The sequence below is a fragment of the Eriocheir sinensis genome, chromosome 42 (assembly GCF_024679095.1).
Source record: "Eriocheir sinensis breed Jianghai 21 chromosome 42, ASM2467909v1, whole genome shotgun sequence".
NCBI classification, from domain to species: domain Eukaryota; kingdom Metazoa; phylum Arthropoda; class Malacostraca; order Decapoda; family Varunidae; genus Eriocheir; species Eriocheir sinensis.
The window spans coordinates 10,738,726-10,764,805 of NC_066550.1; the positions used below are offsets into that span (position 1 = coordinate 10,738,726).

The following is a 26,080-nucleotide window of genomic DNA, read 5'->3' on the forward strand; positions in this document are numbered from 1 at the left end:
TTTTTGGATTTTTTTGGTGTTTTTTCGTGTTTGGAGTTGACTCTGTTGGTGTTTTTGGGTGTGTTGGTGTTTTATATATAGTGTGTGGACGTATGAGTGATAGGGATTTGTTATTTTAGGAGTTATTCGGTAATATATAAGGACATCTGGTGTTGATGGTGGTTGGGGTGTGGTTATATTTTTCCTGTTTTTTTGGTGTTTTTCGTTTTTGGTATTGACTCTGTTGGTGTTTTTGGGTGTGTTAGTGTGTTATCTATAGCTACTGGACGTATGAGTGATAGGGAAGTGTTAGTTTAGGAGTTATTCAGTAATATATAAGAAGAACGAAATTGTGGTGGTTGGGGTGTGGTTATATTTTTCCTGTTTTTTTGGTGTTTTTCGTTTTTGGTATTGACTCTGTTGGTGTTTTTGGGTGTGTTAGTGTGTTATCTATAGCTATTGGACGTATGAGTGATAGGGAAGTGTTAGTTTAGGAGTTATTCAGTAATATATAAGAAGGACTCGGCTGATGATGGTGGTGGTGGTGGTTGGGGTGTGGTTAGATTTTTCGTTTTTTTAGGTGTTTTTTCGTGTTTGGTATTGAAATGTTAGGTGTTTTTGGCTGTATTAGTGTGTTATCTATAGTTGATGGGCGGATGAGTGGTAGGAAAGCGTTATTTTAGGAGTTATTTAGTAATATATAAGACGGAATGGTGATGGTGGTAGGTTACTTGTGGAAATATGTTGTTCTTTTTGGTGTTTCTTTGGGTTTGGTATTGAATTTTTAGGTGTTTTGGGGTGTATCAATGTGTTATCTATAGTTCCTGGAGGTATGAGTCTTAGGGAAGTGTTATTTTAGGAGTTATTCAATTATATTTAAGAGAACGAAGCAAAGAGTGATGGTGGTGGTCTGCTATGCGTGGCGTGGTAAGCAAACTATTTTCCTTTTCCATTATTTTCCTATTTTCCCATCATTCTTATGGCTTATATATACATGCTTAACTTTTCATTTTTTCATATTTTCCTTTCTCTGTTTCTATGTCTGTTCTCTGTCTTGTCTTCCGTTTCCTTCCATCTCCCTTTCTTCACATTTTTTCTTCGTCTCTCGTCTATCTTCCTTTTCAATTTTTTGTCTTTCCTCTCTCGTCATATTTACCTTCCTCTCAGTGTATTCCTGTTTTTAGAGTTTAGTTCAGCATCTACACCTGGTTTAAATAAGAGCTTGATTCTAGTTATATTAATAGTGTTTTGAGAGTAAGAAAAATAGGTACCACACGATAAGCTTATTTTTTCACTTTTTTGCTATTTTTATTTGTTTTACGGGGATGTTGAAGGTATTTTAGGCCTTTTATGGTGTTATTTACAGAGGGTGATAGTGAGAGTTGGGTATAAGGGTTAATTTAGGGGGTTATTCAGCTTATTCACACCTGTTCACACCTGTTGTCAGCGCTCACGTGGTCCCAGGTGAGGCGAGATGCAGGTGAGAGGAAGGAGGGGAGGAGGGGGGGGATAATGAGTACTTAATTACCTCCTCCTCCTCCTCATCCTCTTCATCATTATCAGTCTCATTAGTCTAGCTTAAAATCTAAACTAACCTATCCTACCTCACCTCAAAATATCTAATAGTAATCTAGCTCATTGTAATTATAAGGTGTGTGATGAGCTCTTAATTACCTCATTATCATCATCATCATCATTATCTGTTTCTCATTAATGTAGCTTAGTAATTATCTAAACTAATCTATCCTACCTCACCTAGCCTTATCTAATTAGTAACCTAGTTCTTTGTAATTATAGGGGGGGGGGGGGGTTGAGCTCTTAATTTCATCATCATCATCATCATTATCTGTTTCTCATTAGTCTTTCTTAAAATTATCTAAACTAACCTATTCTACCCCACCTCACCATATCTAATTAGTAACCTAGCTCTTTGTAATTATAAGGGGTGGGGGGGTGATGAGCTCTTAATTTCATCATCATCATCATTATCTGTTTCTCATTAGTCTAGCTTAAAATTATCTAAACTAACCTATCCTACCTCACCTAGCCTTATCTAATCAGTAACCTACCTCAGTGTAATTATAGGAGGTGTGTGTAATGAGCTTTTAAGTCCTTCATCATCATCATCATTAACAAATTTTTTTTATTGTCTAGCTTGAAATAAAGTAACCTTGTGTAACCTAACTTAGCCTCACTTCACCCAAAATGGTAACCAAGCTCTTTGTAAACAGTAACCCAACCCCATATAGATTTTAGCCCCCCCTCCCTCCCCCACCCCCTTAGTCACCCTGCCTCATAATTGGTGGGGAAACCTAGGGAGGGGAAACTGTGGTAACCTGGATGTCACTCTTACCCTGTGTCCCGGGGTGATGGGTTCCCTCCCACCACAAGCTCAAGGGCCAATGTGACAGAGATGAGCACTAAGGCCATGTGTAGTAGGTACAGCAGATGTCCCTAACTTTATCATTGTTTGAAGGTTTATTTTTATTTTTATTTTTATTTATGATTTGGCTAGTTTAGCATAATATAATCTAACCTAACCTAACCTCACCTCACCTTATCTAATCAGTATTCTAGTTCTTTGTAAATCTAGGGGGGGGGGGGGGGGGGATGAACACTCAGGTTGGTATAAAAAAACACTCATGCTTCTCACTTTAACTATTTCTAAAGGTCAAAGAGGGGGTCAGTCAGGTTCTAGTGAGTGTTTCTTCAGGTTCACGGTACAGAAGAAGACTCACACTACCACCAGGGTCATAAAACTACCCCTGGAAATGCCCACAACTCCTACGAAAGCCTTGTCAAAATATGTGTTCTTGGGCGGCAATATGTCTTGTATTACGACCCTTAATTGCCTCATTGTCATCATCATTATTGTCATGTTTTTCATTAGTCTGGCTTTTAATACTATCTAACCCAGCATAACCTAACCTTACCTTACCTCATCTAAATAGTATTCTCTGTACTTCTTGTGTCAGTGTTGTAACTTACCTTTCCTTGGCAGATGTGTCGGACTAACGAGCACTCCGAAACACCTTGGCCATGTAAGGTGAAGAAGAGGAAGAGGAAGAAGAAGAAGACAGAAGAAGATGCCCTCCTCCTCCTCCTCCTTTTCCTCCTTCTCCTGCCAAGGTATGTGCATTTTTTAAGATTATTTTGTTGTTTTTGTTACGATAATTTTTGCACCAGCCTTTTTTTATTTATTTTTGTGTTTTTGGTTTGATTTATTGTGTAGAAGTGTTTTTATATGCACAATAAACCCTCTATAAATTGGACTAGTTGGAGAGAGACCATATCTGGATTACCCATAAATCCAAAATATCCGAAATTCAAAAACTCATACATACCCAAGTTGTTTTTGTTATGGTAATTTTTGCACAAGCCTTTTTTATTTTTGTTTGTGGCTTTGGTTTGATTGATTGTGTTGAAGCATTTCCATACGTACAGTAAACTCTCTATAAATTGAACTAGTAGGAGAGAGACCATATCCGGAATGCCCAAAAATCCGAAATATACCACGTAATTAAAAAATCATACATATCCAAGTAAAGCTGTTCTAGAGGTCACCAGCGATTCTGTTTAATTCTTTCATAACAGATTGAGACACCACAAGGAGGCTGGAGTATAGCAGTCATATTGATGTAAATTTACGTGACTCTGAAGTACACTCGCAGTCAACTAGATCATATGCACTGCTAGAGATTGTGCAGCATAGAGAGAGATTGATGGTAGTGTGACGGCAAGGTTGATGGACGTAAGCAAGCATTAAGCATATTGTACCCTTGCGAAACTGAACGCAACAAAATCATGACGTGGAAAACTTCAATACCCAAGACAATATCAAACACGCTCGCAATAAAAAACAAGAAAAGTATATATTCTTCTAACATTATTTACCATTTCTCCTTGTATAAAAGAAACTAATTGGTGGTAATCTTACTTCCTCCTCATGCATATGCTGTCTGGACCCACAGTATATATTCCAAATTTTTTACTTAAGTGTGCAAAATCTTCCTCATATAGATATTGTCCGGACTTGTGCCGTAGAGCCTAAATTTTTGCCCGATTCACTGATATGCATCCGTAGCCCTGGAACTCCGATTTACCCGATATCCATTATACAGAAGTCCGATTTATAGAGGGTTTACTGTATTTTAATTATATATATTGAGATTTTTTTTATTTTGGTTGGATTAATTTAGTATGGAATTTTTATAGTATTTGATATGTGTTGCTGTGTTTGTAGTCCTTTTAAACCACAAGAAATGTATTTGATATGGGTAAGGTAAGTTTTTATTTTTTGTCTTGAATTTATTGGACCTTTCTCATTTTAAAAGGGATCTTTGTAATCACTTTTAAACGCCAAGAAATGTTATTAGTATGGGAAAGGTAAGTTCTTGTTTTATGTTTTGATATTTTTTTTGTATCCATTCTCATTTTAATTTTACAAGGAAATATATTTATGTGGGAAGGTAAGTGTGTGTTTAATTTCTTGTTTATCGGGTATACTTGTTTTTCTACACGATCGGAAAGTGTATATTATGCGAGAGAAAAATTTTGATTATCCTCCCATCATATGTTGCATGTGTCCGGAGCCCTGACAGTCCGATTTACCCGATATCCATTATACAGAATTCCGATTTAGTCTGTCGTGTATTGAATTTTTCCACGTTATTTCTCTTTTGGCTACTCTCTACTTTTTACTTTTGTGGGAGCGGCGAGTAGCGGGCTTTTTTTTCTGTACTCTTTTTGTTGCCCTTGAGACGCTTCCTTTGATGTAAAAAAAAATATATATATCGTTCCATTTTGTCGAGTTTCGTAAAGCATATATATACGATGTTTAGTGCTTGCGTCTATTAATCTTGCCCTCTGAACATCATCACTCTTTCCATCATCACAATTCATGCTTATTTACCCTCCCTTCAATCATCATCATACATCATTATCATCATTCTAGTTTTTCACATTATTTCTTCCCTTTAAATATTTATACGAATCAAAAGCATGAGAAGTTACGAGTGTTTTTTCTCTGCTTTCGCATGCACTAAAAATAACTGTGACGTGGTGGTGTTGAAGGTGGTGGTGGTGGTGGTGGGGCAGGTAATGGGAGTGGAGATGTCAGATTGGTGATGGTGGTGGTGGTGGTGATGACTGCTGCAGGAAAGATGATGGTTGTGGTGATGGCATTAAGGGAGGGAAGATGATGATGGTGTTAGTGGTGATAATGATGGTGATGAAGATGGTGATGAAAAAAGGTGTGTTTAATAGGTTTTGTGTGAAGAGTAAAAGGGAAGAGAAAGGGGAATTGAAGAAGAAGGAGGAGGAAAAGCAGAGGAAAAGGGAGAAGGAAGGGGAGGTTAACTGTGTGAAGGGAGATGAAGGGAAGGAAGGGGAGGGAAGGAGTTGCATTGACAGGTGGGGGTGGATAAAAAGTAGGATTGGGGAAGGGAAAGGAAGGGAAGGTCAGGGATGGCAGGAAGAAGAGGAAAGGGAAAGGAAAGGGGAGGGAAGGGAAGGGGTTGAAGTTTTGGGGGTTAAGAAACAAGCTGCAATACCTTTCATTTTTAGGTAATATTCCCTTCTCTTCACTCTACTACTACTACTACTACTACTACTACTACTAACTACTACTACTACTTCCTTCTTTTTGTTTTCTCATTCACATTTTTCTCTTTTTCTCATTTTCTCTTTTTCTAACTCTAAATTTGCTGATGACACAAAGATTGGTAACTCATTCCTCTCAGACCAAGACCGGGAAAGCCACCAAGAAAACCTGTATAAAATCTCAGCTTGGTCTGATCGATGGAGATGCCCTTTAATATAGATAAGTGGCGTGAAACTCAAAAGCGTAGTGGGTGTCAAAATTGTGTCAAACCTCAAACTCCCACAGCAATTCATCAACGCAGCAAATAAAGTAAAGAGAATGCTGGGCTTCTCATTTATAAAGACTTAATACTTCCTCCGTTCAATAGTTTAGTCTGACCCCACTTGGAATATGCAGTACAGTTTTGGTCTACCCATCATGTGAAGGACTAACTTGAAACAAACTTGGCGGCCATTTCCTCCACCTTAATATTCGCTAAGATAGAGCGTCTTTGTGGGTGCTTGATGTAGTTTTGTTTAGGTGTAAGGACAGACCACCTTGCTTGGACCTAAGGCTCTATATTGTCTGACCTTCTATGTAAATCTCTATAATATTTCCCTTCTTTTTCTTATCGGTTTTCCTTCTTCCCTTTCTTATTTTTACCAATATCATCATTACTTAATTTTTCTTCTCTTCTCCTCTTCCTTAAAACACCTTTCCATTGCGTGTGTGTGTGTGTGTGTGTGTGTGTGTGTGAATGAGCCAGTCAGCCAGTGTTTATAGCCCTCGCACACACACACACACACACACACACACACACACACACAGGTAGCAGGTTTGGCAGATAAGAGAAATAGCTGACTTTCACTTTCAATCCTTTAACTGTGCATACATCTATTTGCTTATGTATTTTATTTTTATTTTTTATTTCTGTTTTGTGATTTTTCTTTATTTCTTTATTTCGCTTTGTATTCTTCATTTTTTTATATATTTTTCTTTTTATTCATTTCTTCTTCTTCCTCTTTCTTTACTTTCATTATTTGTATTTTCTTTTTTATTTATTTATTCTTCCTCTTTGTCATCTTCCTCCTCCCCCTCCTCCTCCCCTTTCCCTTCCTCTTCTTCCTCCCCTCCTCCTCCTCCTCCTCCTCCTTTCTCCTCCATCTCCTCCGCAGCCTCATCACCATCATACATACATACATACATACATACATACATACATACATACAAGGAACAACAACAGCAACAACAAAAACAACAAGAGGTAGAGAGGAACATAGGGTTTATTGGCTAAATCATAAAAAAATAGAAGAAAAAAAATCAGAATACATTATACATTTCAAGAGTTTCATGATAGCAGTGATGTATATATTTATGTATACCGTATGACTATGTATAATGTATAATGGTCATTGGAAACTGATTAGATAATATAAATAAGATAAATTTTTTTTCATTATTTTTATTTGGTTCTGAAGTCGTGTGTGTGTGTGCGTGTGTGTGTGTGTGTGTGTGTGTGTGTGTGTGTGTGTGTGTGTGTGTGTGTGTGTGTGTGTGTGTGTGTTTGGAAAGTGTATGTAGGTAGCTTCTGTGTGTGTGTGTGTGTGTGTGTCTGTGTGCGCATGTGTGTGGAGAAGGGTAAAAGCTTGTGTGTGTGTGTGTGTGTGTGTGTGTGTGTGTGTGTGTGTTTCTTAATTAACCTATTGGCAACATCTCATCACCGGCTTGTGTAATTATCTACCTGTTCTCTCTAATTACCTGCATTTATCTCACTTTTTCTCATTTCTTATCTTCCTTTCTTCCTCTTTTCCTTTCTTTTTTATTTCAGTTTCCCTTTGAATGTTTTTTTTTTACCCTCTGCAATTTTTTCTCTTTTCTTTTATATTCTTCTATCTTCCTTTTCTTCTTTTTCTTCTCGTGTTTTTGTTTTCTTTATCTTGTTTTCTTTGATTCGTTTTTTCTTCGGTTACCCTTTTCTTTAGTGGTTTTCTGGTTTTCTGTTTATTCCTCCTCCTTTATATTCATCAACCGTCTCTTTCCCTTTTTTATCATAATTTATTGCACTTATTCTTTCTTTACTCTATCTTTTACGACGTTCATCCCTTTCTCTCTCTCTCTCATTCACTCATTCTTAACATTCATCTTCCTTTTTATTCCTTTCATTCTTTCTTGCATTCTCCTCTTCTTCATCTTCTTATGTCTCCTTCTCTTTCTTCGTTTTTAGTTCTTTTTTCTATTCTCCTCTTCATCTTTCTCTTCTTCCTTCTCCTCTTCTTCTTCTTCTTCAGCTCTTCCTTTCATCCGTATCTTCTTTCCTCCTTCTCCTCCTATTCTTTGCTCTTCTCCTTCTTCTTCTTCAACCTTTTCTCCTGTTCTTTCTTTCATTCTTTCCTTCTTACTCATCTTTCACTTTCTCCTCCTCCTCCTCCATTCACTCCCAATATCCTCCTCTTCGTTAATACCCTCCTCTTCTTCCTCCTCCTCTCCTGATCATCCATTCGTCCACATCTTCTTCCCTCCTCCTCCTCTTCTTTGCTCGTTCTCGTTCCTCCTCCTCCTCCTCCTCCTCTTCTTCCTCGCTCCTCCTCTACTCCCTAAAGTTCACCTCCGTCTGGCCGAAGTAGCCGTTGGAGGAGTCGTAGAAATTCGGGGAGTCCTCGCAGGGGATGGAGTGCTCCGCGTGGTCGCACACTAGGGCCTCCTGCAGATAGGGTGAGAAAGGGAGAGTTTAGTGTGAGTGCAAGGGGTTAGAAGTCGTTACCAGTACGCCTCTTGCAGTCTCCCTATGTTCTTATGTTCTTATGTTCTTATATCGACTTACACTCTTTATCCTGTTCTCTCTGACCATGAATTGATCTTAGGTGGAGTTAGAAGGGGTTAGAATACTCCTTATCCTATTACATACTCTATCCTACACATACTAAAGCTTCCTCTAATTAGTGTGAAGAAATGGTGAGGAAGAGTGATTGGAAGAACATTAGGAGGAGGAGGAGGAGGAGGAAGAAGAAAAAAAAGAAGAAAAAAAAAATTGTGAGAAATACGATTTAAAAAAAATATATATACAGGTAGAAATATCAAGGTTAAAAGGATTATTTACAGGTAGAGTCTCAGGTGTAAAGGGATTAATTACCTTACCTGTTAGAAGGGCTGTACAGGTAAGGGAGTAGGTGTGGGAGGGGTGAAGGGGTGAGGGCGTGAGGGAGGTATTATGGGAGGGTGTGAGGGAATGTATGGGCGAGAGAGAGAGAGAGAGAGAGAGAGAGAGAGAGAGAGAGAGAGAGAGAGAGAGAGAGAGAGAGAAGAGAAGAGAAGACAGACAGACAGACAGACAACGACAACACACACACACACACACACACACACACACACACACACACACACACATACCACTTATAACTACAAGGAATAAAACACCACTAACGGCCCATAAACAACAACAAAAACAACAACAACAGCAAAAATCTATAAGTAGGGAAACCATAGACGCCGCAAATGACAAAGCGCTTAAGTAAAAGTTTCAAGAGTCTATTAGTCGGTTGAGTAAGAGGAAGAAGGCAGTGTTAAAGGGCTTCTGGTTTCCTTATTGCCCGACAGATGGCGCCTCTTAACCACAAGGAAGCTATGGTCACACTCCTCTTCCTCCTCCTCCTCCTCCTCCTCCTCTGTAATCCTTCACGGTTGAGTTGACAAGACCACATGATTAGTTTTTTTTTTCTTTTTCTGATGTCGCTTTTCTTTCTCCTAATCTGTCTATCTATCTATCTATCTATCTATCTATCTATGTCTATCTATCTTTACAGCTTTCCTATTTTCTCCCTTCACCTCCCTCACCTATCTATCTATCTATCTATATATCTATGTCTATCTATCTTTACTGCTTTCCTATTTTCTCCCTTCACCTCCCTCACCTATCTGTCTATCTATCTATCTATCTATGTCTATCTATCTTTACAGCTTTCCTATTTTCTCCCTTCACCTCCCTCCCCTATCTTCGTCCTTCTCACCTTTAATTACCTTGCTAAACAGAACACACTCAACAGGTAAATATAAAAAAAACTCAATTAGCTTCTTCTATCAATATTCTTCTACCGTTTCTTTTTAATCTACTTCTTATTACTTCACTTTTTTCTCCTATTCTACTTCCCCTTCCCATTATTCTACTTTCTTGCTTATTTTTCTATTTTCTCGTTATTCTGTTTTTTTCCTTTTCCCCTTTTCTACTTTTTATTTCCCCACTTTTCTCTCTTATTCTACTTCCCCTTATTTTTCTATTTTCTCATTATTCTGTTTTTCCTTTTCCCCTTTCTACTTCCTTCTTTCATTATTGCTCCTTCCCTCTTTCGTATCTCAACTTTCCATTTATCATTATTCTTTTTATCCTGTTTCTCCCTTTCCTGTTTTTTCATTTTTCCCTCTTTTTTGTACTTTTCCTTCATTATCTTATTTTCCTTTATTCTTTTACTTTTTTATTATCTTATTTTACTCTTCTCCTCATTTTACTTTCTTCTCTTATTATTATGTCATTTCCTTTCTCATTATTCTTCCTTCCTTTCTTATTTTCCTACTTCCATCTTTCGTTATTCTGTCATTCTCATTATTCTTGTTTCCCGTCTCGTTATTTTTTTCTACTCCCCTCTTTCTCTTTTCCATTTCACCTTTTCTCTACTTTCCCTTCCAATAATTCAACTTCCCTCTCACCCGCTAATCATTCTACTTTCCCCCTCCTCACCCATCCAGCCCCCCCCTCCATCACACACCTGTCTCACACACTCATACTTACCTGGTTGAACACGCTACTTAAACCACAGATGAAGGAAAAGATGGGTAACACCTTTTTTTGGTCATTAGTGTGGTAACAACTTTACCTGTATTCTCTACCTCCTCTTCCCTCCCTTTCTTTCCCCTCTTCTTTTTTTTTTTTTTTTTTGGCCATTAGTCTGGTAACAACTTCACCTGCCCTCTCTCTCTCTCTCTACCTCCTCTCCCTCTTCTCTTTTTTTCCTCTTCGTTTACACCTTCTCACCTGTCCAGCTATCTCATTATGCACACCTGTTTTACTTCTCCGTCTCTCTCACCTGTCCTTCCCCTCCCCGCACCCCTCGTTAACACCTACCTACCTGTCTGTCTGTCTTCCTCTTTTATCTTGTACACCTGTTTGGTTTTCACTCTTACTTTCCTCACCTGTCCACCCCCCCCACCACCCACCTTTAGCCCCCCCCCCCCCCCGCGGATGAAGACAAAGTGTGATCAGTTAGCCATCTGTTCTTCTCCTGTTTTCTTCCTGTGTTGTTTTCTTCCTTTCTTCTTATTTCCTCGTGTGTCCTTTTTCTGTTCCCTTGCTTCTGTTTATTCTTTTTTTTTTTGTCTTCGTTGCTTTTTTTTTTTCATTCCTTCGTTTTTATCATCTCTTTCCTCTACTCCTATTTTTTTTCTTCTTTTGTCTTCCTTGTTTTCTTCCTTTCATCCCCTCGTGTACTATCTCCCTTTTCTTTACTCTTCTTTATTCCTGTTTCGCCTTCTCTCATCTCCCTTTCCTTCACCTCTTCCCTTCATTCCTTCTTTCTCCTTCGTTCTGACACTTCAACTCTCTCTTTCATCTCCCTTCCGTTCTTTCATTCCCCTTTTATCATCTCCATTCATTCCTCCTCTACTCGAAAATACCCTCACTCTCTCCTCTCTCTCTCCCTTTCCTCCATTCCTACAATACCATATCCATTTCATTCATTCTCTTAAGTAACTACCATCACCTTTCACTTCATTCACTCTTCTTTCATTCATGCATTCACTCTTCTTCCCTCTCACAAAGCACCACGATTCTCTCTCCTCCTCTTTCTCGTCCCCTCCCACCTGTGTCACTCACCTGGTTAAACACGGATCCCAGGCCGCAGATAAAAGAGAACATGCGCGTCCTGAGGAACTGCTCGGCGTCCAGGTAAGGGTAGCACACGTGGAACACCCGGCACGCGTTGTTCACGTCGGCGTAGTAACCGTAGGCCAGCCCGTCACAGCTATACATGGGAAGGGAAGGAGAGGTGTTAGGTTAGGTTAGGTTAGGTTAGGTTAGGTTAGGTTAGCGGTAGGAGAGGAATGGTTAAGAGAGAAGTGTGTTGTTGTTGTGTTAGGTTAGGTTAGGTTAGGTTAGGTTAGCTGTAAGAGAGGAAGAGATAAGAGATAAGTGTATTGTTGTGTTAGGTTAGGTTACGTTAGGTTAGGTTAGGTTAGCGGTAGGAGAGGAATGGTTAAGAGAGAAGTGTATTGTTGTGTTAGGTTTGATTAGGTTAGTTGTAAGAGAGGAAGAGATAAGAGATAAGTGTATTGTTGTGTTAGGTTAGGTTAGGTTAGGTTAGCTGTAAGAGAGGAAGAGATAAGAGATAAGTGTATTGTTGTGTTAGGTTAGGTTAGGTTAGGTTAGCGGTAGGAGAGGAATGGTTAAGAGAGAAGTGTATTGTTGTGTTAGGTTAGATTAGGTGTTTATAAGCGAAGATTTGAGGGTAGGGTAGGTTAGGTTAGGTTAGGTTAGGTTAGCTGTCATTGTCAGAGAGGAATAGAGAAAAGAGAAGTGTATTGTTGTTAAGTTAGATTAGGTGTTTGCTCTAGAAGGGAAGATAAGAGAAGAGATGAGAGGGTAGATTAGGTTAGGCTGGGTTAGATTATATTGTATTATGCTTTAAGCTGTGTGATAAGATAGGAGAGGAGATAACTATAAGAGGAATAGAGAAGTGTATAGCAGCGTGAGGTTAGGTAGTGATCTTTAGCTGTAGAGAGAGCAGGGAGAAGAGAAGAGGAGACTTGGAAAGGAGACAAGAGTTAAGCTGTGTGATAAAATAGGAGAGGAGATAACTGGAAGAGGAATAGAATAGTGAGGTTAGGTAGTGATCTTTAGCTGTAGAAAGAGCAGGGAGAAGAGAAGAGGAGAGGTGGAAAGGACACAACAGGAGAGGGTGCTTAGGTTAGGTTAGGTTATATATTAGGTTAGGTTAGGTTATATATTAGGTTAGGTTAGGTTAGGTTAGGTTAGGTTAGGTTAGGTTATATATTAGCTATAGGAGAGAAGATAAGAGGGTGGTTCTGTTAGGTTGTGAATTGGATGTTGAAGCGAGGGAGAGAGGAGAGGAGAATAGAAGGATAGATAATGAATATGTTTTGAGTTAGCAGTAGGGAAAGTTAAGAGAAGAGAGGGCGTGAAGAGTTATGTTCGGTTATGTATTAGCTGTAGAAGGAAAAGAAGAGAGCAGAGAGGGAAGTGTTAGATGATATACGAGGGAGGCGTCAAGGTATATCCGGGAGAGGACCAAATAAAAAAAAGGTGTAAATCAACTCTTTAACAGGTGAACGAAGGAGAGGAAATGAAGGGAGATAGATGGATGGACTTGTTAGGGTGAAGAAAAAAAGGGTTAAAGAAGGGTGGAAGAAGACAAGGGTGATTAAAGGGTGTGTTAAGCTATGTCGATGTATATATGTTAAAAGGAAAGGGAGAAGGGTGATAGAGAGAAACAGGGTGAGAAAAAGAGAAAAAAAGAAGGGAGGAAAAAGGGTGTAAGAAGACTAGGGTGTTGGAAGGGTGTGTTAAGCTATGTCGATGTATATATGTTAAAAGGAAAGGGAGAAGGGTGATAGAGAGAAACAGGGTGAGAAAAAGAGAAAAAAAGAAGGGAGGAAAAAGGGTGAAAGAAGACTAGGGTGATGGAAGGGTGTGTCAAGCTATGTCGATGTATATATGTTGAAAGGAAAGGGAGAAGGGTGACAAAGAGAAACAGGGAGAGAAAAGGGACAAAGAAAGGAAAGCAAAAAGAGTGAAGAGTTACATAAGGGTGAATGAAAACAAGGGTGATTAAAGGGTGTGTTAAGCTATGTCGATGTATATATGTTAAAATGAAAGGGAGAAGGGTGATAGAGAGAAACAGGGTGAGAAAAAGAGGAAGAAAGAAAGGAAAGGAAAAAGGGTGCATATTCCAGGGTGATAACTATTCAAAGGGAGGACAAAAAAAGGGTGTAAAGGGAGAGGTAACAGTTGAAAAAAAGGGTGTTAAGGGTGATTAGGGTGAAGCCAGGTAGAGAGAATGAAAGGGTGTAGGTTAGGTAAGTGTGTGTGTGTGTGTGTGTGTGTGTGTGTGTGTGTGTGTGTGTGTGTGTGTGTAGGAAGATGAAATGCTACCGCCTGTAATTTCAAGGAGGAGGAGGAGGAGGAGGAGGGAACAAATAGGAGTTAAGAATACGTGGGAGGGAAGACTATTGTGTACCTTTAAATTTAGGAGGAGGAGGAGGAAGGAAGGAAGGAAGGGAGGAAGGAAGGGAGGAAGGAAATGGAAGGGTGGAGCAGAATGCGTAAGAGAGAGAGAGAGAGAGAGAGAGAGAGAGAGAGAGACTTACCTCCACATCCCCCATTCCATTAGTCCAATCATCATCATCATCATCATCATCATCACGTCTGTCTGTCTGTCTGTCTGTCTGTCTCACCGTCGTCGAACCTGTCTAGAAAGGAAGGTTCAGATATGTGTGTGTGTGTGTGTGTGTGTGTGTGTGTGTGTGTGTGTGTGTGTGTGTGTGTGTGTGTGTGTGTGTGTGTTTGTTGTTGTTGTCAGTCTTTTAGTTTGTCATAGGTTTTGTTAGTTGTTATTTTTGTTATTATTATTATTATTATTATTATTATTATTATTATTATTATTATTATTATTATTATTATTATTATTATTATTATTGATGGTCATTTTTTAGTCAGTCATAACAAGCTTTATTTTTTTTTTTGCATATATATATTTTCATTCACTATTATTTTTTATCTTTTCTTTTCATCTGTATCTTTTTTTTTATTTCATTCTGTCTTCAGTTTCTTTTTATTCTTTCTAAGTCTGTTTTTCTCTATTTTTTTTTATCTCCATCTTCTTCTCCTTCATTATTTCTTTCATCATATTTCTTTCATTTTTTTATTTCATTCTCTTGCGTCTTTTTATTCTTTCACTCTTGTTCCCTTTTTTAATTTATTCTAAGTCATGTTTTTCTCCCGTCTTCACTTTCTTTATTTTTAATCTCCATCTTCTTTTCCTTCATAATCTCCTTCTATTTCATCTTATTATTCTCTTTATCTTTTTTTCTCTCCCCTTTATCGTTTTCTTGCTCCATCGCCTTTTTCTCCTTCATCTTTTTCTTGCTTTCTTCATCATCTTCTTTCTTCTCCATCGTCTTCTTTACTTTTTTTCTCCTCCATCCTTTTTTCTCTTCCTCCTTCATCATCTTTCAGCGGGTCACCTTCGCGGCCTTACTCATTTACACTACCTTACCGTCTCTCTCTCTCTCTCTCTCTCTCTCTCTCTCTCTCTCTCTCTCTCTCTCGTTCTTTCCATAATTCTTTTTTTTACCATTTGTTCATTAATTTCTTTCATATTCATTCATTTCTTTCATTTTCATTCATTTCTTTCATTTTCATTAATTTCTTTCATTTTCATTCTTATATTCTCTCTCTCTCTCTCTCTCTCTCTCTCTCTCTCTCTCTCTCTCTCTCTCTCTCTCTCTCTCTCTCTCTCTCTCTCTCTCTCTCTCTCTCTCTCTCTCTCTCTCTCTCTCTCTCTCTCTCTCTCTCTCTCTCTCTCTCTCTCTCGTACACCTGGCCTTACCTTTTAATATGAGGGGCAATACCTGGCCATACCTTTCTCATTAATTCACCTGATTAGTCGTAAAGATCTCCTACCTAACATTCCCTGCCTTACCTAACCTAACCTTCCCTACCCTTCCCTTTCCTCCCCTTCCCTTTCCTCTTTTACCCTCCATCTCTCCTTCAGTGTTGGTTAAACCTTAATTTTTATCTCTTTCATCTGTTTCTTCTTTTCTTTTGCTGTTTTTCTGTATGTTATTCCATCTTCTTCACTTATGTTTCCTACTTTTCTTTCTCTCTCCTTTTCTCTTCTTCCTTTCTCTTCCCTTCCATCTCTCTCTTCGTAATGGTTAGACGCAGTGTAGTTCTTCCTTATCTTCTCATCTTTTATTTTATTTTTCTAGTTTATCTCATTATTTTTTCTTCTTCACTCATATTTCTCACTTTTCCTTCTCTCTCTTTTTCATCCCTTCCTTTCTCTTCCCTTCGTTATGGTTAGACGCAGTGCAGTTCTAATCTTTTCATATTTTCTTTTTCTATTTTCATCTCATTGCTTTTTCTCTCCTTTAATTCCTTACCTTAGCTTACCTCCTCTCCTCCTTCCCTTCCCTTATTCTCCCTTTCCTTCTCTCCCTTTCCATTAGTTTGACCTCTTCTAGATTACACAGTGCAGTATATCTTTTCTTTTTTCATCTCTTCCTTATTTTCCATTCGTATTTTTACTTCATCTCTTCATCCCTCCGTTCTTCTCTCTCTTATCTTTCACAATCTTCCTTCCTTCTCTTCCCTTCCTTCTTTCCTTCCTTCTCTCCCTTTTCTTCCTTCCTCTGTCCTTCCTCCCTGCCGCCCTTCCTCCTAAGTCCCAACCCTTTCACAATTGTTATCCTGTATCCATTCATATTCCTCCTCCTCCTCCTCCTCCTCCTCCTCCTCCTCCTCCTCCTCCTCCTCCTGTTGTGCTCCTAATAATACCCCTTTCTCTCCTTTCCTTTCTTCCTCTTCCCTTACTCTGTGTGTGTGTGTGTGTGTGTGTGTACAGGTGAACGAACGCACCTGTGTATACCTCTGGATTGAATAGACATGATTAGGCGTATTATACAGTCATGTCTTCCTCCTCCTCCTCCTCCTCCTCCTCCTCCTCTTCTTCTTTCTTCTCACTCTCACTCAAGGTCAGTTTCGCTTCCTTGTTCTCAGCATCACATTGTATCGTTTTCTTTATTTTTTTACTTGTTTTATTATTATTATTATTATTATTATTATTATTATTATTATTATTATTATTATTATTATTATTATTATTATTTTCTTTATTATTTTCTCACCCTCTTCAAGCTCTTCTTTTTTCTCCTTCTTTATCCATTTTGCTTCATCATCTCCGGTCTATTATATCCTTGTCTCCTCCTCCTCCTTCTTTATCAAATTTTCATCATCATCATCATCATCTTCGTTCTGTTTATTCTCTTCTCTCTTTATCTATCTTCCTCTTTTTCTTTCTCTTTTATTTGTCATTATTTTTTTCATTTTCTTGTAGTTTCGTCTGTTCTCTCCTCCTCCTCCTCCTCTTCTTCTCTTCTCTTCCCTTTTTTTACTTATTTTTACATGATTTTTACTTTTTATTGTTTTCTTCCTTCATCCTCTCCTTCCCTCCTTCTCCTACTTGTCCCTTCTCCTCTTCCTTCTCCTTTTTTCTTTCTTCACTTCTTCCTTTCTTCATTTCTTACTTCCCTGCTTCGTCTTTCTTTAAATTATTTACTTCTTTTTCTTTCTGTCATTCTCTTTCTGGTTCCTCCTCCTCCTCTTCGTTCTTCTCTCTTTCTTCCATCCCTTCTCTTCCATATCACTTCTCCTCCTCCTCTTTTCTCACCTTTAATTGGCACTCCTTTTCTCACCTGTCCCTCACTTCTTTCCTTCTTCTTTCCTTTCCCTAGTCACTTCTCCTCCTCCTCTTCTCTCTCACCTGTCCCTCACATCTCTATACCTGTCCTCTTGCTCACCTGAAGCCGGTCACGATAGGGCCTCCGTTGATGACCGTGGCGTTGGAGGGCAACTCGTAGTCAGAGGGAGAGGAGTCCGCCGCCGCCAGGGACACCAGACCAGCCAGCACGGACGCCACCACCAGGCCTGACGGAGAGGACGAAGGGGGAGTGTTACAGAGGGATGAATGGTTGCTTGTTGACATAGATTGATATAGATGTTAAGTTGATTTATATGTATTGCTTCCAGTCTTTTCTGTTGCTGTTATGTTAAGGAAAGTTCGAAGGAGAGAGAGATAGATGGTTGCTTGTTGACTTAGATTGATATAGATGCTTAGTTGATTTACATAGATTGCTACCGGTCTTTTTTGTTGCTGTTAAGGAAAGTTCGAAGGAGAGAGAGATAGATGGTTGCTTGTTGACATAGATTGATATAGATGTTAAGTTGATTTACATAGATTGCTATCAGGATTTTATGTTGCTATATTCCTCTCTCTTCTACCGTCTCCTCTCCCTCTTCTCCTCTTTATTTCCTTCTTCCTCGTCTCTCTCTTCTCCCTCTCTACCCTCCCCCCTCCCTTCTTTCCTTCCCCTCTTTCTCTTCCCTTACCTCCTCCTCTCTTCTTTGTCCTCTCCCCTTCTCTTCAAAGATTAAGGAAAGTTCGAAGAAGAGAGAGAGATGACGGGTGTTGCATAGGGAAGTTGCTTGTTGACAGAGTGATATAGACGTTTACGAAGAGTTATATAGATTTCTACCAGTCTTTTCTGTTGCTATTATATTAGGGAAGGGACGAAAGAGTGTTACATAGGAATATATAGATTGAATATGTAGATTGATATATATGGTGACAAATTGGTATAGCTGTTTACGAAGATTTATATGGATTGCTACCAGTCTTTTCTGTTCCTATTATATTGAGAAAGTGAAGAAGCGAGAGAGAGAGAGAGAGAGAGAGAGAGAGAGAGAGTCCTTCTATCCTAAAATTTAAAGTAAAAGGGAGGAGAGGGAGAGAAAGAAGGAAGATGGAGGGGGATGAAGGGGAGGAGAAGTAAGGGAGGGAGGGAGAGAGGAGGGAAAGGGGGGTAGGGGGGGAGGGGGAATACAAGCAAGGAACGGGTGAAGGACATGGTATTATAGGTGAAGGAAGAGGAGGAGGAGGAGAAGGAGGAGGAGGAGGAGGAGGAGGAGGAGGAGGAGGTAAAAAGAGGCGAGAAGGGAATGGGAACAAAAAAAAAATATGTATTGAAAATTTTAGGTAACACACACACACACACACACACACACACACACACACACACACACACCTGCCCTGGACTCACCTTGCATAACATCTAATTAACTCATTTACCTGATTTCCTCCTCCTCCTCCTCCTCCTCCTCCTTCTCTTCCTCCCTCTTTCTCTCCCCTTCTCTATCTCTACTTCCCTTTCTTCCTCCCTCACCTCCTTCTTCCTCTCTTCTCTCTTTCCTCCCTTCTCCCTCATTCCTCTTCTCTCTCTTTCACTTCCTTCTCTTTTTTTTCTATTATATCTCTCTCCTACCTTCTCTTTTCCCTCTTCTCCTCTTTATTTCCTTCTTCCTCTTCTCTCCCTTCTCCCTCTCTACCCTTCCCCTCCCTTTTCCCTCCTTCCCCTCTTTCTCTTCCCTTACCTCCTCCCCCTCTTCTTTGTCCTCTCCCCTTCTCTTCTTACCTCTCCTACAAACATTCAACTTTACCTCCCTTCCTCCTCCTCCTCCTCCTCCCCCTCCTCCTCCCCCCTTCCTTTCTTCACGCAGGACTGGATAGGAACGTGTTTTTTACGTGTACACGAAGGTCACGTGACACCTATAGCGTGACTCTTCCTCCCCGGCACTGTGACCTGACCTGACCTCCTCCCCCTCCCTCCCTCCCCCTCCTCCTCCTCCTCCTCCTCCTGTGTATCCTTTCTCCTCCTCTTCCCAGCCATCCGTGACCTCTTCTTTACCGCTGCGTCTTCCTCCTCCTCCTCCTCCTCCTCCTCCTCCTCCTCCTCCTCCTCCTCCTCTTTTTTGCTTCGTCGTGTCACGTTTCTTATTAAATTCATGTTGTGTTGTTTGTTTTGTTGTTTGTGGTGAATTCTTTCTTGTCTTAAATTTGTTTGTTTGTTTTCTTTTTTCTTTGTCATGTTTTTTTTCGGTTTTCTTTGTTGTTTTATTTGTTTCATTTTGTTCTTGTTTCATGTGTTTTTTTTCTTTACTATTTTTTTTACCTTATTTCTTTCTGTCTTTCTTCCTTTGTTTTCTTCCTTCTTATATATCATTGCTATCTTTCTTTCATGCCTTTCCTTCTTTCCTTCTCTATCTCCTTCCTTTCTTAATTCTACCTTTTCTTTGCTCCTTCCTTCTGCCTATCCTTCTTATATTTCCTTCCCTTTCTTCACTCCTTTCCTTACTTCCTTCTTTCATCCTATTCTGCCTCTCTTCAATTCCTCCTTCCTTCCTTCCCTCCTATCTATCACTTTCATTTTTTTTTTTGCTTCCTCTCCTTCACTCCTTCCTTCCTTTCCTACATTCGTCTATTGCTCCATTCTTCCTTTCTTCCCTCCTTCCTCCTCTTCCTCCTCCTTTTATCTCCTCCTATCTACTTATGCAATTCTCTCTTGTATTCAGGGCAGTGGAGCAGTTTTTGTCTCCTCCTCCTCCTCCTCCTCCTCTTCCTTCTCCTCCTCTTCCTCTTCCTCCTCCACTTTTTTTGTCAACAGAGTTATATTGTTTATTTATTATTTATTTATTCATTTATTTATTTCTTGTTCACTTGTCTTATTGTTGTTTTTGTTGTTGTTATTCTTATTGATTTGGTTCTTATTGTTTTTGTTATTGTCATTGTTTTTATTTTTATTTTTTCTTTTTTTCTTCTCTCCTTTGGTATAAATATTCTTCTTCTTCTTCTTCTTCTTCTTCTTCTCATTGTTTTTATTTTTATTCTTATTCGTATTTTATTGATTTTTATTTTTCCGTTTTCTTCTTTTTCTTCTATATCAATTGTCTTACTTTTATTTATTCCTGTTTTTCTTATTCTTTATTTTATATTTTGACGTTTTCTTCTTTTTCTTCTTTATCATTTGTCTTCATTTAATTATTCCTGTTTTTCTTATCTTTTATTTTGACGTTTTCTTCTTTTTCTTCTCTATCATTTGTCTTTCTTTTACTTATTCTTGTTTTTCTCATTCTTTATTTTTTATTTTTACGTTCTCTCTTATTTCTCTTCATTTTACTTATTCCTCTTCTTATTTTTTTTATCTATTTTTATTTTCCCGTTTTCATCCTTTTCTTCTCTTATTTGTCTTCCTTTTAATTACTCTTGTTTTTCTTATTCTTTATTTTTTTTTTATTTTTACGTTCTCTTATTTCTCTTCATTTTATTTATTCCTGTTCTTATTATTTTATCTATTTTTATTTCTCGTTTTCATCCTTTTCTTCTCTCTTATTTCTCTTCCTTTAAAGCTAACTATATATACTCTTTCTTCTTCTTATTCCTATTCCTACTTTTCTTCTTTTTCTTCTTCTTCTTCTTATTATTATCATCGTTATTTTTTCAGTATTCGTCCTTCCCTTTTTATCATCATCCTTCTATTCCTCCTTTTTCTTCAGTAACTTGTCTTCCATTCAAGGGCAAGGTAATGATAGTCTGCTGATGATGACAGTGATGAAGACAGCTCAACAGAACACGTCTCCGTTACCCAATTTCTTTTTTCTTCACTCAATTGTTTCTTAGACCTATAAATTTTCTCTTCCCTCCTCCTCCTCCTCCTCGTCCTCCTTGTCTCTCTCTCCTCCTTCTACTTTTCCTTGTCTTTCTCCGCCTTTATGTTGTTCTCCTCCTCCTCCCCCTCCTCCTTCTCCTCCTCTATCTCACTCTTCCTCTTCTTATCTTTCTCTCCTCCTCCTCTTTGTCCTCCAATTCGTGTTTCTCCTCCCTTCCTCCTCCTCCTCCTCCTCCTCCTTCTTCTTGTTCTCTTCTTCCTTTTTGTTTTCCTCCTTTTTGTCTAATTTCTTTTTTACTTTAGGTCTATGTTTTTTCCTCCTCTTCCTCCTTCTCTTTCCCTTCCACCTCCTCCTCCTTGTTCTCCTCTTCCTTTTTGTTTTCCTCTTTGTTCTTCGTGTTCTATCCTCCTCCTCCTCCTCCTCCTCTTTCTAGTACCTGAACAAATTTGGTAACGTCAATCACTTTTATTTTTATTTATTTATTTATTTTTTTAGCTCCGAACTAACCCGAGATCTTTAAATTACCTCCAAACATTTCAAGCGATTTGATACTGTACAGACATCGGCAGTTTTTTTCTTTTATCTTTTTCAAACCGTGTAATTTTCCTTTCTGTTACGGCCTTGCATGAAACCGTAAGAACGTAAGGAGTCTACAAGAGGCCGGTTGGTCCATATAGGGCAGCTCCTGTGAACCTAACCCCACCTAACCTCACTATCCATGACCCTATCACACCTCTTCTTGAATGTGTCTATTGTATTGGCACTCACCACATGACTGCCAGGCCTGTCCCACTCATCCACCACTCTGTTAGTATTGGCACTCACCACATGACTGCCAGGCCTGTTCCACTCATCCACCACTCTGTTAGTATTGGCCCTCACCACATGACTGCCAGGCCTGTCCCACTCATCCACCACTCTGTTAGTGTTGGCACTCACCACATGACTGCCAGGCCTGTTCCACTCATCCACCACTCTGTTAGTATTGGCACTCACCACATGACTGCCAGGCCTGTTCCACTCATCCACCACTCTGTTAGTATTGGCACTCACCACATGACTGCCAGGCCTGTTCCACTCATCCACCACTCTGTTAGTATTGGCACTCACCACATGACTGCCAGGCCTGTTCCACTCACCCACCACTCTGTTAGTATTGGCACTCACCACATGACTGCCAGGCCTGTTCCACTCATCCACCACTCTGTTAGTATTGGCCCTCACCACATGACTGCCAGGCCTGTTCCACTCATCCACCACTCTGTTAGTATTGGCACTCACCACATGACTGCCAGGCAAGTACCACACATCCACCACTCTGTTAGTATTGGCACTCACCACATGACTGCCAGGCCTGTTCCACTCATCCACCACTCTGTTAGTATTGGCACTCACCACATGACTGCCAGGCCTGTTCCACTCATCCACCACTCTGTTAGTATTGGCACTCACCACATGACTGCCAGGCCTGTCCCACTCATCCACCACTCTGTTAGTATTGGCACTCACCACATGACTGCCAGGCCTGTTCCACTCATCCACCACTCTTAGTAAACCAATTCTTGCCTATGTCCTTGTTGAATCTGAATTTATCTAACTTAAACCCATTGCTACGGTCAACTTAAACCCATTGCAGAATCGACAGCAGAATTCGTTAAAGCAAAATGGATGAGTATTTAAGAATTGCATTAACCGTTACTTCGTTGCGTAAGGAGTGAAGTGAACGGCCCCGCACGTGATAGAAGAACATAAGAACGTAAGGACACAGATCAAGGCCTTCCAATTATCTGGTCCGCTAAGTAAACCAAACTATACTAAACTAATTAACCGCTAATAACGTGTCTAATAAACTAAGTCACCAAGAGGCAATCTCGTTATACATCATCAGTCTTTCTGTAGCCTGATTTTGCGTGTGTTTATGTTTCCCCCTCTTCCCCCTCCTCCTTCTTCCGTTCCACCCCTCATTTTCTTAACCGCTAATAACGTGTCTAATGAACTAATTGTCACAAGGAAGCAGGCTCGTTATATATCATCAGTCTTTCTGTAGCCTGATTTTCCACGTGTTTATGTTTCCCCCTCTTCCTCCTTCTCCATCTTCCATTCCACCCCTCATTTTCTTAACCGCTAATAACGTGTCTAATGAACTAATTGTCGCCAAGAGGCAGTCTCGTTATATATCATCAGTCTTTCTGTTGCCTGATTTTGCGTGTGTATATGTTTCCCCCTCTTCCCCCTCCTCCTTCTTCCGTTCCACCCCTCATTTTCTTTTCCCATTTTTCTTCCTCCGTTTTAATTGCTTCATCTATTTTCTCTCTTTCCCTATTTTCCGCCTGTTGATTCCCTCCTTCCCTCCCTCCCTTCCCTCTCATTTATCTCCCTCCCCCCTCTCCTTCTTCCTTCTCTCTCCTTCTCTACTTCTATTAATTATTTACTCAGTTTTCCTATTAATTGTTTTTCTCTCATTTCAATTATTTCCATTTTTTTTTTTTGACTTTCGTAAATTATCGTGAGGTTTCTGTATATGTTTATTGCAAAATCTTCTCTTCCTCCTCCTCCTCCTCCTCCTCCTCCTCTTCCTCCTTCTCCTCCTCTTCCTCCTCCTCCTCCTCCTCCTCCTCCTCCTCCTCCTCTTCTTCACTACCCACTACAGCACACAAAATTACAAATGTTTCCCCTCTTATTTTCTTTCCCTCTTCTTTCCCCTTCCCTCCTTTTTCTTTCCCCTCACTTTCCCTCCCTTTCCCTCTCCCTCTCTCGTCTGTCTGTCTATCTTTCTATCTAAAACAACACCACACTACACTTTTCTACCTGTCTGTCTGTCTGTTAACTCTACCTGTCTGTCTGTTTTAATTATTTACCTGTCCTTCTATGTCTGTTTTAACTAATTTCCTGCATTTCTGTCTGTTTGAACTCCATCTTTGTCTGTCTCTGTTTCACCTAATTTCTGTATTGCTGTGTCTGTCTAATTAACTCTTCATGTCTGTCTGTCTATCTGTCTTTCAATTCTTTACTTGTTTCTTTGTCTCTGTCTGTGTCTGTTTCAACTAATTAACTTCATTTCTGTCTGTTTCAGCTTTCCATCTGTCTGTTTACTTGTATGTCTGTCTGTCTTAACTTTCCACCTGTGTGTCTGTCTATCTGTTTATCTGTCTGTCTGTCTCTTTCCACTCACTTTTAGCTGCGTTCACTCCACTCATCATCACCATCTTGACAATCAACACCACTTCAACACCACAAACACCAGGTAAAAGTCCTCAACACGGCGCAGGGAAGCTCTGTAAAGGTCCTTCTTGAGTTCACGCGAGGGGCGGCACTTCAGGACAGCTAGGCGGGTGAGGGTGGGCAGGAAGGGTGGACAGGAGGGGTGAGGTGTTACTTGGAGGCGAGCTAGCGATGGACTGTGCCTGTGTGTGTCTTAGCGCTGGCCTTTTATACTTTCCATTCTCCTGGTCCCACCCTCCCCTCTCTCTCTCTCTCCTCTTTCTCTCTCTCCCGGCTTGGTTCCCTCCTCCTTCATCTTTCATCCTTCTCTTCATGATCATCCTTCTGCTTCGGTCTTCTTTTCCTTCCTTTCTCTTTCATTTCTTTCTGTTTTTCCTTTTCTTTTCCTTAATTTTTTTGTTTATTTCCTCGTTTTCCTCTCCTTCTTTCCCTCCTTCTCCCTGTTTTTCCCTCTCCTTCCCTTCTCTCTCTCTCTCCTTTATTTCATTCTTTGCCTCTGTCCTTTCTCCTTCTCACCTTTTTTTCTTTTCCTTTTCCATACATTTCTATTTCCTTTATTCCTCATTCTCCGCGCTCCTTCCCTTCTCCCTTTTTCCCTTCTGTTCCTTTGCCTCGTCTATGTTCATTCCCCTCCATTTTGATTTTCCTATTTTTTTCTCTTTTAATAATTTTCTTTCATTATCTTCGTCTACTTATTTCTCCTCCTTCTCCTCCTCCTCCTTCTCTTCTTCCTCCTCCTCCTCTTCCTTTTAAGTATTCCTCGACTCATCTTCATTCTCATCTTCCTCATTATCAGACATTTTTATCTCTCTCTTCTCTCATCGTCTTCTTTTATTCGCTAATTTGTGTTTAATTACCCTGTGTGTGTGTGTGTGTGTGTGTGTGTGTGTGTGTGTATGTGTGTGTGTATGTGTGTGTGTGTGTGTGCGTGGTTATTGTGGTTACCTGAGATGTAGGTTAGGGTGGTATTGTGGGATGATGGTAATTGTAGTAGTAGTAGTAGTTGTAGTAGTAATTGTAGTAGTAGTAGTAGTAGTAGTAGTAGTAGTAGTAGTAGTAATAGGGAAGTTACGAAGATGACCGCAAATTTGATGGTGATTTGGGTATTTCCTTGAGAGAGAGAGAGAGAGAGAGAGACCTTACCTTGTCAAAATTAGAATGAGTGGTTTACCTAAATACTCTCTCTCTCTCTCTCTCTCTCTCTCTCTCTCTCTCTCTCTCTCTCTCTCTCTCTCTCTCTCTCTCTCTCTCTCACCTGGCTAATGAGGGGTATTCGGGCAGGTAGACGAGCCCTCCCTCACCTCTCACCCTCACACCTGCTTACGCTCACCTGGGGAGGCTAACACCGCTTATTACAGGTGTACCGAGGCTAGACAGGTAGACAAACAGACAGACAAGGAGACAGACATACATACATACATAGACAGACAAGAAGACAGAGACACAGATAGGTATACATATGATCGCAGAAAGACGGAAAACAGACAGACAAGAAGAGGAGAAATACAGATACAGACAGGCAAATAAGACAGGAAGACAGACAGACAGACAGACAGTACAGATCAACTTCCTTACTTCTTGGTTATTTGTTAATTTTGGTTACATAATTTAGTTTACAAATCTGACTCCCTTTCTCTTTAGGTTACTCATTTGATACGCATATTTTGATAACGTTTTGCATTGATTATATTTCTTCGTTATTATTTTTATTATTGCATTTAAGGGTTGTGAGTTAGTGGTTATGAGACAGTAGTGAAGGTTGTGGTGGTGGTGGAGGTTGAGGAAGGAAAGACTAGGAAAAGGGAGGTGTGGGTGTGGGGGGGGCGGGGAGAGGATGATTTAGGATGTCTGTCGGTGGTGATGGTGGTAGGGAAAGGTTGGGGAAAAAAGGTTATCGGTGTGGGGGTTTTGAGGCTACGGGGGGAGGAAGGGGAGGAGGGAAAGATGGGGGAGAAAGGGGGGAGTTGATTTAGTGGGGTGATGGCGGGGTTGGGGAGATGGATATTGTGGTG

The 26,080-nt window shown here is 39.9% G+C and overlaps 1 protein-coding gene across 1 annotated transcript; it reads right to left on the minus strand.

The window, feature by feature from the left end:
* Nucleotides 1–7,055: 7,055 nt before the first annotated feature.
* Nucleotides 7,056–24,239, minus strand: LOC127010003 (U-scoloptoxin(01)-Cw1a-like). Its single transcript, XM_050883701.1, has 4 exons — nt 24,019–24,239; nt 17,144–17,270; nt 11,421–11,568; nt 7,056–8,261 (listed from the first exon to the last, which is right to left on the minus strand). The coding sequence occupies exons 1-4, from the start codon at nt 24,050–24,052 to the stop codon at nt 8,148–8,150; spliced, it is 423 nt and encodes a 140-aa protein (XP_050739658.1). The 5' UTR covers nt 24,053–24,239; the 3' UTR covers nt 7,056–8,147.
* Between the last annotated feature and the right edge of the window lie 1,841 nt (nt 24,240–26,080).